The following is a 14,158-nucleotide window of genomic DNA, read 5'->3' on the forward strand; positions in this document are numbered from 1 at the left end:
TAAGCACCCATTACATCATATAAATGCTTCCAAGTGAGCAGATGCTAGTGTTGGAAATATCCAAGTAATTTTGTCAGGACGGTATCTCTGATAAAAGCAGAATTTATTCGCGATTGCAATGGCGGGCATCCCGCAAGCAGGAGCGCGCCTGTGGACACAACATGACAGACTTTATACCCTGTTTTCTCCCCCTTGCCTCCCCCCTCCCCTGTTTCCCCACTGGCTGGGTACTCCAGGTTCACAATCTTATCAGAAGGTTTACATTTACTATTTACTTGTTCATTTATTTGTTATCTGGTGCCAGTCAGTAGTCATCCTGTTGTTTCCAAGATGTCTCGGTGCTCTCCTTGTCCTATTGATATGGTGATTTTCTTTAAAGTTCTTATCGTTAAACAAAGAGCACTGGGGGATGATGTCAGGCCTTCCCAATGTCTCTTCAGGCGCTTCCTCGGGCATGCCATGGCTTGTTCTCTGGTTTGCTCTCCTGCAGGATATTCTTGCCGTGTTTAATGACAAAATATACATATATACATATATACAGAGTGTGCGTTCCTGGGAAGGTTCGTCTATACGATAAGTGATGTAAACTTATCAGAGATCTTCCCCAAAAAGAACTATGATAGCGGAGATCATAAAATAAAAATAAAAATAATATTATACAATTCTAATGCAGAAACAACACTTGATTCCCACACTAGAGTGCCAGACAGGTCCTGGGTACGAACACTGCATTTGGTAGATAACTGTGTTCTCAAGTAGACTGGGAGAATCTCTCCACTACTATTGCAAGCCGTAAGGCTCTTTTGAATAGATTTGAACTGTGTTGCCTCATTTATTGATGTCTCCTCTGCAATTAGGAGACACATTCCACATCAGTGTTTAGGCAGAGAGAGGTTGTCGTGTGATACATTTCCTCTGGCAACTTTGTTTGAGGAGAGGGAGAAGGTGTGTGTCAGAAGTCCTTGTACAGGACTACTGTATTCCCTGTGAGGTTGATTTCCATTAGTGGCTTTGGACAAATTTCTTTCTAGCTGCATCATTATTTCCAAAGTTGATGTGAAATGAAGACTGCAGTAGCAGTACTTCGCAAGGCTGCAATGAACCTGAAATAGAGCAGATGTTTAGGAGAAAGAAAAAAGAAGCTTTTCACCTCCTCTTGCTAGAAGCATATTTATCTGTAGTCATTAATGATTAAGAGCTATGATCTGGTTGGTGTAGAGATTACAAATCCGTGTAACTCCTGAGAGCTCAAAGACAAGGTCTCAGGGTGGAATTTTAGATGAAAATGAGCACAACTTTGCAAGACCTGTAGATACATCCTAAATAACAACCCTTCCTTAATTCCCTGGGAACAGGGACAGAAATAATTTCAACCAGTGACAGCTTGGATTTGTTTGGGAAGCTGTTCTTACATTTCTGCCTGGCTATGGGCTACAGCACTTCCTGAGGAGCATTGTGCTCTGGAATTCAATTCTCTTTCAGAAGCCACCTTAAATTAGGTTCTGGCCCCTATATTTCGCTGAGTGTAATCTCTAAACAGCTTCTAGTACCATGAGTTAATTATTCTTTTTCAGTTTTCTTCTATGGAAAGGTCTTGAGTTGGGATTTTCATTAAGGAACATATTCATCTATACCACACTTTCTAAAATAGTGTGAAGAGTTTACTTCAAGCAAATGGTTCTGCTCCTGGAATATTTATTTCATCCACTGACTGAAAATAAGCGGTTGTAAAAATACTGTTTTATATTTCAGTTACGGTGTGCTTCAACAAAAACATGGTAGAACAGAAGAGAGTTGAAGAAGGTATTATTTGATATTTCAGATTGAGCCACATGACTTCCATGTAATACAGGTCTAAATATTTGATTGCTAAGTAGTTACCTTCCTAAGTCTGTTGTTGAACTAGTATGCTTTACATTTAAATACAACTTGTTGATTAGATACTTCTTTAAATAAAGCATTCTGGTTTCAAGCAAAGTAGTACAAAACCCATCCAGTAATTCTGGAAGTATGCAGAGGCTGTTCAGGCAATGTCAAGTATTATGCTGGCAGCACTGCTGTAAGCACTTTATAAAGGAACACATAAAAGAAAATTACTTGTATTCTTGCACCGAAAAAGTCACTATTGAAGTATGAATTCACAATGATTGGCATATTTCTTTCTAGTCAGTGGAGAACTCTTCATCAACATGAGTCTGAACAGTTGATGCCCTCACTAATGCTTCCCTTGATTTGCACTGATGGAATGAAAAAGCTTAAATTGCTTCCTTTCAAGCTTTTCTTGCTCTGAAGAGTGAAGACTTTCATGTCCAAATTTTTAATTGTCTGGAATTATCTTACCAGTTCAAAAGCAGTAACATTATATTTCCTACTGTGATGACACACAGTTCAGTGCTGTACTTCTACTTTTAAATTTTACCTTTCCTTGACTAATACATCTTCCACATAGTTGACACAGGAAAATAAATGTGAGGTGTTAAAAAGGTTTCAGCATCAGAACAAGAAATAACGCAAAGATGACTTCTGTATTAGGCTTCGTCTTCAGATAATCTCTTGGTCATAAAGAAGCCACTTTAAATTTCCAAGTTATACTCTTGCCAAAATCAGATGTATCAGTTACCTGCATGTATTCTGCCTACGTTCCTTTAATGGAACCCATGAACTGCTAGTCTTGATTAAGAAAACTAGCAACAACAACAAATAAACGGCCACTAACAAGAACTATTTTTCCTACATGAGATCTCCCACCTGCTGTCAGCAGTGAGAAAATCCCTGAGCCTTCCCTTTGAGGTCAGTCCAGGAAAAATCATTTTACAAGTGCCACATTGTATGCTCACATCTCCTGGGTAGACCAGTGCTCCTTTCCAAATCCAGACTGCTTTTTAGTATATTGCTGATATTCAACAGGAGTTGTGGAGAACTGGGCTGATACTATACTTTACTGATGCACCAATATATAAATCCATCCTGTTGTTCACCTTGCTGTGTGACACAGGCATGATTCCTTTTGGGGCAATTTTTAATGCAAGTTTAGTGTGTTTTCTTCAAGTACTAAATTTATGCAAGATTCTGTTTGTTCCTAGCATCCTTTCTGTGTTAGATTCTTGTCGTTGCTTGGCCCTATGAACTTCATTTCCTCTGCTGCTTTCTCACTATATGGTGCAAAATATATATATATATCCATCTACCCCCCTTCTATATAAATACCCACCCATCTATATATATATATCCATCTACCCCCCTTGTTCTACTCTTCTTATAAACAGAAGTGTCAAAGGGACAGTTAGTAACTGAGAACAAAAGGTGATCTTTTGAGCCATATGTACTGTAGTGAATATTATTTAAAAATTGGCAGGTCAGACTTTACTTTCTGTATCAAGAGTGTTATTTTTATTTTTTGCAGTTTACAACAGTTTCTAGACTTGAAACAATGCAAGTATTGATGTTAGCTTTCTCTTTGAGCGTAGGCTGCCTGAGAAGATATGGTGCATTTATGCCATGAGTATATGCTAATATTTCATTGCATAGCAGGTAGAGAGCATGCAGCTGGACCAGTTTTTGATGGTGGTAGAAAAACAAGTGAGCAGGTTTGCTTGCAGTGCTTTGTATGGGCAGACTAGACATAGCAAAAAGTTGTGGTGGGGTGAAGGATGAGAGAAATTCCAAGTGGATCTGAGGTTATCCCAGATGTGAATTGATTCTCTGTCAGCCAGAGAGTGCCAAGAGGGCTCAGGTGAGGCTCAGGATCATCTTGGGCTTTCGCATCAAGTTTCAGGATTGCTCAGCTTTGTCATCATTCTTCAGTGAAAAAGCTCTCCCTTGAGAATCCTGGACTCTGGAGGTTAGTGAGAGGGCCTGGGGAATGGAAGACCTCCCTTTAGCCAGGTAAGAGGCAGTCCGAGAACGCCTGGGCAACACCAATGTTCATAAATCCATGGGACCCGATGGGATGCATCCACGGGTGCTGAGGAGATTACTGAACCGCTTCTGTCATCTTTGAGAGGTCTTGGAGAATGGGAGTGGTGCCTGAAGACTGGAGGATAGCCAATGTCACTCTGGTCTTCAAAAAGGGCAAGAAGGAAGATCCAGGTGATTACAGGCCAGTCAGCCTCACCTCTGTCCCTGGAAAGGTGATGGAACAGCTTGTGCTGGATGCCATCTCTAGACAACTGGAAGAAAAAGAGGTTATCAGGACTAGTCAGCATGGGTTCACCAGGGGGAGGTTGTTCTTGACAACCTGTTAGCCTTCTATGATGTTGTCACTGGCTGGGTGGATGGGGGGAGAGCAGTGGATGTAGTCTACCCTGATTTCAGCAAGGCATTTGATACTGTCTCCCAAGACATCCTTATAACAAAGCTGAGGAAGTGTGGGATAGATGAGTGGACAGTGAGGTGGGTTGAGAACTGGCTGACTGGCAGAGCGCAGAGGGTCGTCGTTGGTGGTGCAGAGTCTGGCTGGAGACCTGTAACCAGTGGTGTTCCTCAGGGGTCTGTGCTGGGTCCGGTCTTGTTCAACATCTTCATCAGTGACCTTGATGAGGGGATGGTGGCCACCCTCAGCAAGTTTGCTGATGATACAAAGTTAGGAGGATTGGCTGACACTCCTGAAGGCTGTGCTGCCATGCAGTGAGACCTGAACAGGCTGGAGAGCTGGGCAGTAAAAAACTGGATGAGGTTTAACAAAAGCAAGTGTAGAGTCTTGCATCTGGGGAGGAATAATTGCATGCACCGGTACAGGTTGGGGGATGAGCTGCTGGAGGGGAGCTCTGCAGAGAGGGACCTGGGTGTCCTGGTGGACGACAGGTTGGCCATGAGCCAGCAGTGTGCCCTTGTGGCCAAGAGGGCCAATGGCATCCTGGGGTGCATTATAAAGAGCGTGGCCAGCAGGTCGAGGGAGGTGATCCTCCCCCTCTGCTCTGCCCTGGTGAGGCCTCATCTGGAGCACTGCGTCCAGTTCTGGGCTCCCCAGTACAAAACAGACAGGGATCTCTTGGAAAGAGTCCAGCGGAGGGCCACAAAGATGGTGAGGGGCCTGGAGCATCTCTGCTATGAGGAAAGGCTGAATGAACTGGGTCTGTTCAGCCTTGAGAAAAGAAGACTGAGAGAGGACCTGATCCAGGTCTACAAATATTTAAGGTGTGGGGGGCAGAGTTGCGAGGCCAGACTGTTTTCAGCAGTGCGTGGAGACAGGACGAGGGGAGACAGCCAGAAACTGCAGCAGAGGAAGTTCCGCACAAATGTGCACAAGAACTTCTTTAGGTGAGGTGACGGAGCACTGGAACAGGCTGCCCAGGGAGGTGGTGGAGTCTCCTTCTCTGGAGATGTTCAAGACCTGCCTGGATGCCTACTTGTGTCACCTGGTGTAGGGATCCTGCTTTGGCAGGGGGTTGGACTCGATGATCTCTGGAGGTCCCTTCCAACCACTACAATTCTGAGGGGTTCTTGGCCACATAGATTTGAAATCTCCCATGTGGGGCTTTTAGAGAAGTCTTTGAAAGAGGCAGGCACATGACACTGATGTTCACTCATTTTTTCTTCTATATTTATACAGACTCTACTGCAGTGGGTTCTTGAGCTTATAAAAGCCCAGGGCAAAGGATAATAAAGAAATCCTACCTCAGCTGTAACCAAGTGCACTAGGGTGTCTGTTCACTTGTCAGAACATAGGCAAAGATCTTTCCATGGAGATTTCTTAGTAGATTAGATACTCACAGCACATATTTCTGCCAGAAAACTTGTAATGGTATGACTTTGGGCTTAAATAAAAGATCGATTAATTTCCTGACTAAGCAACAGGTAATTTTATGTAACATCTTCTTAGTTTCATATGACATCAACTGGAAGGATTTTTTAAGGGAGTGGGAGGTCATCTCATTTTCTTCTGCAGGCTGGGGCTAGCTGAGCATCTGCTGGGGGGTGGTAAACAATTGCTTGTGCATCACTTGTTGTCTGCATATAATCATATCTATTTTCCTTCTCTCTTATCTTAGTAAATAGTTTTAGGTAAACCCATAAGTTCTAGTTTGCTATTTTTATTATTCTTCTTCTCTCCTCCATCCGACTGGCAAGAGTGGGAACGAGCAAATGTCTATGTAGTGTTAAGCCACCTGCCAAGTTAAACCACAACAGTCAATTTGGCACCCAGCTTGGGGCTTGAAGGGTTGAGATAACAGCAGATTCTGTTAACACAGGGTGTTGCGGTAGTTTGATAATTGTTGGTTATGATATTGAGGTTGATTTTTCTCCGCCTTCCCCCTCTTTATGGAGTTCTTTGAGAGTTTTCGCATCGAACTATACTGTATAGCACCTTGCTTGCTGTTTGTTTTTCCTCCTGCGTTGTTTGTCATCTCTGGGAGTTGGATTAAAGCTTTTATATTGCTGTGCTCTGTGACATTGACTTACTTTATGACAAAATTGGCAGCCAAGAAATACACGTTTTGTGCGTAATCTGACATTGCAGTCATCTTTGAGTTTTGGAAGCTATATTGTTGATGATATTAGTAATTATACTCTGCTTCATGTCCTTGGGGAGCCTGACTATGGAGGAGATAGGGGAGAACAGTTTCCAGCTGTTCTTCATCCTCTCTTTCACTTTTCTTTTTTATTCCCTAGAGCTTGAGTGTTAGTTACAACACTCCTGAGAATTTTGAATATCTTTGGGATGTTCAAACCAGCATGCTCCTACAGCTGTGTGTCAATAATGTATTTCAGGTTATGTTTAAGATTAAACAATTATCTAAGAGTAGCATCCAGTGATCTGCCCTGAGGCAGGAATAGAGTGGCAGGGAGTGTGGGAAGCTATGGGCAGGTGTGCAGGGCCGTGAGCACCCCCAGTGTTTGGAACTTCACCTCTGAACAACTGCAGAATCCTGAAAAACTAATAGGATATTTGGAAAGGTCTGCTGTCACCCTGGCAATCCTAAAGAGGCACAGATCATTGCACAGTGCTGGGGTCTGGCCTATGCCTATCAAGCTCTGATAACACTATTTAGCATCCTCAAGGGGAAGAGAATATTTCAGGACCTAATGACAATATGTCAGGCTGTACGGATGCTCCAATTCCCACGATGGGCCCCATGGCTGCTTTAACACTTCTCATGTGCCTGGGAGGTGCCACGACCCTCACAACCACTCCTGTGGTCACTCCAATCTCTCTGACAAGTCCCAGACTGAGTGCCAAATTGATGGTTGTGGTTTAATCTGGCAGATGGCTCAGCTCCATGCGGTCATTTTTTCACTCCCCATTTCCAGAGGGATGGGAGAGAAAATAATTTAACAGAAAAAAAAAAAACAAAATGAAACTTGTATGTTGAGATAAAATCATTTACTAAGATAGAGAAAAGGAAAATAGTTGACTATATATATATATATATACACATACACATAAATGTGTGTAACAAGTAATGTACAAGCAATTGCTCATTACCTCCCGGCCTGTGCCTCTAGAGAAACTGAAGAGGGCAAGATGAACTCTCACTCCTTCTGCATGATGTCATATGATATGGAACAGTCCTTTGTTCAGTTTAAGTAAGCTGTCCTAATCTTGTTCCCTCCCAGCTCCTTGGGCCCTTTGCTGTGAGTGGCCTTGGCTTTACACAGTACTGCTTAGGAGACAACTAAGGCAACATCAGTGTGTTATCAGCATTGTTTTCTCGAACCAAAACATAGCAGCATATCAGACATTCTGAAGAAAACAATTTTGTCCCAGTTGAAACTAAGATTGTCTGGAGCACAAGTTTTATGAGAAGCAACTGAGGGAATTGGGATTGTTCAGTCTGGAGAAGAGGAGGCTCAGGAGAGACGTCATTGCTGTCTATAACTACCTGAAGGGAGGTTGTAGTGATGTGTGGGGTCTGCCTATTTTCCCAGGTGAGGAAACTAGTGGCAGGATGAGAAACGATGGCTTTAATCTGCACCATGATCTTTTGAGGCTCACTGCAGCAGTAACTATGGAGGATTTAGAAATCAGTGATAGGAAATGATGGAGGAAAAATTGTAGGAACAGTCTGTGGTCTTCAAGGGGACTAGTTATGTCTGTGCTTCTGGGTTGTTTCCTCAAAATCGGAGAGCTTGGCTTCCTTATAAAGTGAGAGTTTTCAGTTTGATCTTCAGTTTTCTGCAGTTGATAAAAGTACATTTTCAAGGACAGATTAAAGAAAAACCTGTTCAGGGACTCAAGTATATTTACTAGTACAAAAACTTATAGCTTTGGAAAAAAAGGGGCTTTATGAAAGAGACACAGTCATCAGAGTGTATAATGATATTTCTGTTCTGTGTGTTCAGATGCAAAAAAATTTCTAGTGCTTTGATTCCCGCTCTCCCGTTTCAGCATGTACTGGTTCGTTAGTAACTAGCATAAATGTTATTTCTTGTCTAGAAGATAAATATATTCCTTAGAACAGCGGTGTCCAGCCTTTTGGCTTCTCTGGTCTGCGCTGGGTGAAGAATTGTCTTGGGCCGCATTTAAAATACATAGGTTACACCAAAACTAGCGCCTCCTTTTACATCCATGGAAATGACAACAGCTACAGAGAGCACAATTACCCTGTTAGGGCACATTATCAGCTACTTGTCAAGGCAGTCACCGCTATTACCTATGCATTTTTGCAGCAGTGAACAAGAGCCCGCGTGCCTCACTCACAAAAATCTGCACTAGTGGAGGTGACCTGCTGTTGCTACTACTGAAACACATCACCCACTGACTCACTGCGTTTGCATCCACTGTTTGGTCTCCAGAAATGTTCAGCAAGTGTCAACAAATGTCACTGGTCACATTTTTTCTGCATGGAGTAATTTAATTACACATCGTTGCTTTATATGCACTTCCATGTCGGACTCCATTCTGTCAGACTGTCTCTTTGTTGCTATCTGTCACATGGCAATAAAGCTTAACAGAATACTGGTGAAAATGGTCAGTCTCTACTTTCATTCCACCAATATCTGCCTCTGACTTAGTGGGCCAACATATTACAATGGGAGGCATTACTTTCAGAGCAGCCCTTGTATATAATATAGTTAATGTAGATAAGCAACAAAACTTACTTTTTATTTTTATTAAAACATAAAAAGAGAGCAACAAAGACATGAAACTAGTGGGCTACTTGATCTTGTTTTTGTCAACCTAACGTGTCAATGTCTGGTTCAGTGGAAGTGGATGCAATTCTGAGTGAGTTCTCAAGGTGCTCCTCAAAGAATTTTGATGAAATTTTCCTCTTCCTGTACTTCACCCTTGAAAACGGTTGTTCATAAATGTAGGTAGTGCCAAAAGCAATGACATTAATAAGATGCGACTCTGAATTAAGGGATGTTTTTCTCTGGTAAGATAGGTTTTATGAAAATCTGGTAAAGAGACACGATCCAATTTTTTGGTTGAATATCCAATTGTAACTATACGTTTCATTTCAGAATTTGCACAAAATGTATTTATATTAACTGAAAAGGAGTTGCAAATACACAAAAAGCCAAGATGTTTTCATCAATCCTGAAAGCTATTCTCAGATTCCCGTATCAAAATGCACAAGGCTGCATATTTTTCTTTGTTCACTGGTCTGTGTTTAGTCAGCGTATCAAAATGCATAAAGTTATTTGCCATAACTTAACGCTGCACCGCACTCTCCCCACGTCCTGGTTTCAGCCCAAGGCAGTGCCAGTCTCACCCTGATGTTTGGTTGTGACTGAGTCATTAATCTGCACCCAGGTCCTGGCTGGTCCACTCAGTGGGGAAAAGCCGCCCCTGTAAATGGTGTGGAGCAGGAGGTGGCCACAGTGAGGGTATGAGAACCACCTCTGAAATTGCTGAACTTCATTTTGAAGTTCATTTTCATTTTCACATGAAGTGAAATTGCTCACTTCATTTCTGATGCAAAGTTAACGCTATAAAGATTTGCCAACATTTTTTTTTCCAGGAGAGCAAAAATTATCAATGTCACATCCCTCTTAGTAAAATCCAAAATGTGACTGGAGTTGTGCTAATACATTGGATACACTGGGTTCTGGTTTATTTCATCAACCTGCTTGTACTGCAAATTGCTGATTAGAACACCCTCCTGTGGGCGTATTTCTATTTGAATGCACATCTGTATAAGACAATTATGGATTTTCAACTTGTGTTTTTAAAAATGTATGGCAAACAGTGGAAACTGAAACACAGGATTGCATTTCCAAATGAATAGAGAGTTTGTTATTTATGATTCTGTGCTTGCTTAATTTTACTTGCAAAAAGGTTTGGTTTTTTTTTTTGTTTTACACTTCAGAATGTGTAGTTGACCTACATTTCAAGTGGATGTGTTAACTTCTTTCATGTCAGCACTTTACATCCACATTAAAGAAGCTATGGGGAAAAAAGTTGCTACCCTCCCTCCTTCCTGTAGTTTCCAGCTTTAAGGAGGGGCATAGGCAGACCTGTGATAAATCTCTATGGCTCACCCATTTAAAGGATAGATAAGAAGCAATTTAAAACATAACATTCTCCAGATTTTCCTTTCCAAAGTTTTCATTTCAGATGTATTCTTTAATAAAACTGAAACTTGTGTTCAGATGAACATTTTGGATACTCTGTTTGTGGAGTCAAAAATTAGGTTTAAGTCTGCTTGTATCTGCATTATATCTCTTATATGATAGAATGAAGATACCTAACTCATCTTTCTCTTTTTTCGTCCCACTAGTTAACGGTCTAATGATGCTTGGATTAGCAGGTGAGCTTTACTTCTAAAATCCAGACTTACAAATCTCTGTTTTGTTAATGCCAGCCATTTGAGAAGCGCTTTCAGTCTGTCTCATTTAAAAACTATCCAACTTTCCTGCTGTTTTTTTTTTAGAATTGATTTTTTCCACTGTGTGAACATAGAGTGTTTTAGTATTTTGTAAATGTCAATTGCAATAGGAATGGTAAAATTGTAGAGCTGTGCGTAATTTTGAACTCCCTTAATTTAGATTTAGTTAGTAACATGATGACACACTAGTTTCTATCAGATGTCTCTATTGGAGTTTCTTTTACAACACTGTAAAATACTGAAGTTCTAAAAAGAAACAACAAAATAAACCAAGGCCACAGAAAATCCATATTAAGCACCTCACTGGGAAACAGCTGGAACGAATTTTCAGTGCAAATTACATAACGGGGAAGAAATTCGTATTCTGTTGGACTATAAATCAAGTGATAGTTGGCAGTTTAGATTACCCTGCCTGAGAAGTCCAATTTGCCTAACTTTTGTCTAAACATCAGTGTGAAATTTAAATTGACAGATCTACAACTTGTATATCTGGTTTTGGATTCTGCCCAGCTTTAATATTCATCTACACATCTAGTTTCGGAAAGTATAACTTGTAACTGCTGCAGAATTACACTGCCCTTATTTAATAATTTTCACCATTTTTGTCAATGGTGATTAGTTCTGATTTATTTTCATTTTTTCCCCTGACCTTGGCAAGGGTTTAGTGTCACCCATCAGAGCACTGCCTTTGAGTATAATGGTCAGGGGGTAAGGGGTTTATTCGGTTGGTCTCAATTAGTTGCACACACGGAGAAGTTTGTGGCCAGTATGAGATAATGGGGCTAGATGTAGCATGGACTATACAGTTATGGGCCTGCTGCTGTTTGAAAGCATATTTTCATGCTTCCAATAGATGCGATAGCTGTCTCACTTGATATATGGTATTAGTGAGTTGGTGACGGCCCTAGCTGAAGTCATTAGCCTGAACAGATGAAAGTCAGAAGGTGACAAATCCAGAATATACAAAGAGTGTGGTGGGACAAACCAGCCAAGACTGACAATGTGCTCCACAGTCTTCAAACTGTAGAAAGGTTATCTTCTTCACTGGCCTGATGCTGGTACTGCAAATCTCTAGCTTAGTCAGCATTGTGATGCAGCAGCCAGAGCTCACCTAGTTTGTCCGGGTTCCAGGATATGCAGAAGGATCATCCCCTTCCTATGCCACGTGACAGCACACATCATTTTACCACCTGGGAGCCGTGTCTTGAACTTTTTGTTCGATGGGGAGTTCACATTGTCACTCCATGTACTGCTGTTTTGACTCTGGCTTGTAGTGGCTTATCTTTCACTGTGCTGTCGTCACTGTGGAAGCGTAGCACTCACCACCTCACTGTGCTGGTATTACTGTTTGGTCAGCATAAATGCTCAGCAAGTGTCAAAGAATGTCAGTGGGTGCAATTTTTTCTGCATGGAGGAATTCTATTCCACTCCTTTGCTTCAGACATCAGCTTGTCAGACTGCTGCTCTGCTTCTGTCTGTTACGTGGCAACAAAATGTAATGGAATATTGGCCAGAAGCTCAACCTCTGCTTCCGTAACACCAATATCTGCCTCTGATGTTATAGGCCAACAGAATAAAACAGGAAACTTTCAGCATAGCCCTTGTGTTTCATTTGATGGCTATACTAAGGAAAAATCTTATTAGTGACTATGAGATTCCAATCAGAGCTAATCAGATGCTTCTTGCAAATGTTTCTACCTCAGTGGGACACATCTGTATAAGCTTAGAAAGTACTTTCTACACTATGAATAAACTCCGGTTAGCTTTAAATTATAAGTGCGGACGGGTTGCAGTAAGTTAGTAAAAGGAGAAGTTAAGATTTCAAAAGTATCTAGGCAGATTTCTCTGTATTAGATCTAGTGGCTAACACGTTAGGTAGTCACGTGCTGAGTGACATTTTATATAAATTTATGTAAATGCATATTTTATCTAAAATTGTTTAGAAATTTGAATGCTATGTCTACAACATTAATTGTCAAGCAGGAGGAGTTTGCAAATCATGCATTCATGGATCTTCTATTTCAATACTTGATTTTATCTAGGTGTGCATCAACAGATTAATCTCTGCAATGAGTCTCTCATGTTAGAAAAGTTGCCTGTCTGTGGAAAGTTCTTTGAAGGGATGATGAAGAAAGTGGACTCCAAAAAATGGTGCAACCTGACAGAATTTATCATGTAAGTGTTAGTTTTGGTTTTGATACCTGTCACTGTAAAATGGTGTTTGTTCTGAAAAAAAAACCACCTGACAACTTCAAATATCTTGAAAACACTGACTAAAAATGCGTGTGTTCTTTAGAACAGAATAGGTTGGACATCTCTATTTTATGTCTCAAATATCACTGGCTAGGTTTGCTAACATAGGAACATAGGAATTTCCTTATGATCACGAGGAAATACTTATTTACTTTGAGGGTGACAGAATGCTGAAACAGACTGCTCAGAGAGTCTGTAGAGTCTCCTCCTCTAGAGATATTCAAAACCCACCTGGACACCTTCCTGTGTAACTTACTCTAGAAAAATTCTTCAGCGGGGGGGTGGGACTGGATGATCTCCAAAGGTCCTTTCCAACCTCTATGAGTCTGTGATATGGTGACATTTTGGCAATCTTGAGGAAAAAGTTCTATTTATTTTACTTAAAATATCTTAAAATCAGTGAAAGAAGATTTTGCTTTAGCCTTTCACCTGCCTTTGTATTATCATTTAATTATGACACCAGTGAAAATTCATGATAGTACTTCATGAAAGAATAATTCCAATAAAACTTTTTTTTTTTTTTTTTTCCCATTTCACAACACTTTTTTTTAGTGCTAGATGTCTTTTTCACCATATGGAAGGATTTACTATTGTGCCTAATGAATATAAAGCATTTGTGTTCCAGATAAATTGCAATCTTTCTGTATTTGTTTTGAAGTTGCAAAGTGCAAAGCTGTGGCTCTTAAGTCTCCTCAGTATGGTCACGTGCACACAGACCAAGCAATTTTATAAACGTGCATAATAGAGCACACTAATGAATACTAACCAGAGCATTAACAAGTATTAATCAACAATGGTATTGCTTTTACCTCAGACTGTTTTTTATATTATAATCTGTAAAAAATATATATAATAGAACATAATAATAATAAGTAATAATAAGATTAACTCAGAAGGAAAAAAAATGGATTTTCTTGCTTTAAGCTACATGTAGTATTAGTTATGTGGTAATCTGCTGATGGCATGAGAAATATGAATTATTAGTACCTGTTTTTTGTTCTGTATTTAGGATCTTTGTTCAGCAACAGAACTTTATTATATAATGATACTTTAAAAAAAGGACTAAGCACAGTTAATTGATGAGGCTCTGGCATTTCTGTTTACCCTTGTTGGAAAGTAGTACTTGTACAAGA

The 14,158-nt window shown here is 40.6% G+C and overlaps 1 protein-coding gene across 1 annotated transcript in view; it reads left to right on the forward strand.

Moving 5' to 3' along the window:
* The window catches only part of RAMP3 (receptor activity modifying protein 3), a gene marked incomplete at both ends in the record, with an annotated part of 41,119 nt that overhangs the window by 8,813 nt on the left and 18,148 nt on the right, over positions 1 to 14,158 (forward strand). Inside the window, 2 exons of the mRNA XM_079533603.1 lie at positions 10,665 to 10,694; positions 12,815 to 12,947. Of these exons, the coding sequence (XP_079389729.1) occupies positions 10,665 to 10,694; positions 12,815 to 12,947 (163 nt within the window). The remainder of the gene's footprint in view (positions 1 to 10,664; positions 10,695 to 12,814; positions 12,948 to 14,158) is intronic.

Source organism: Tetrao urogallus (assembly GCF_951394365.1).
Source record: "Tetrao urogallus genome assembly, chromosome: 3".
Taxonomy (NCBI): Eukaryota; Metazoa; Chordata; class Aves; order Galliformes; family Phasianidae; genus Tetrao; species Tetrao urogallus.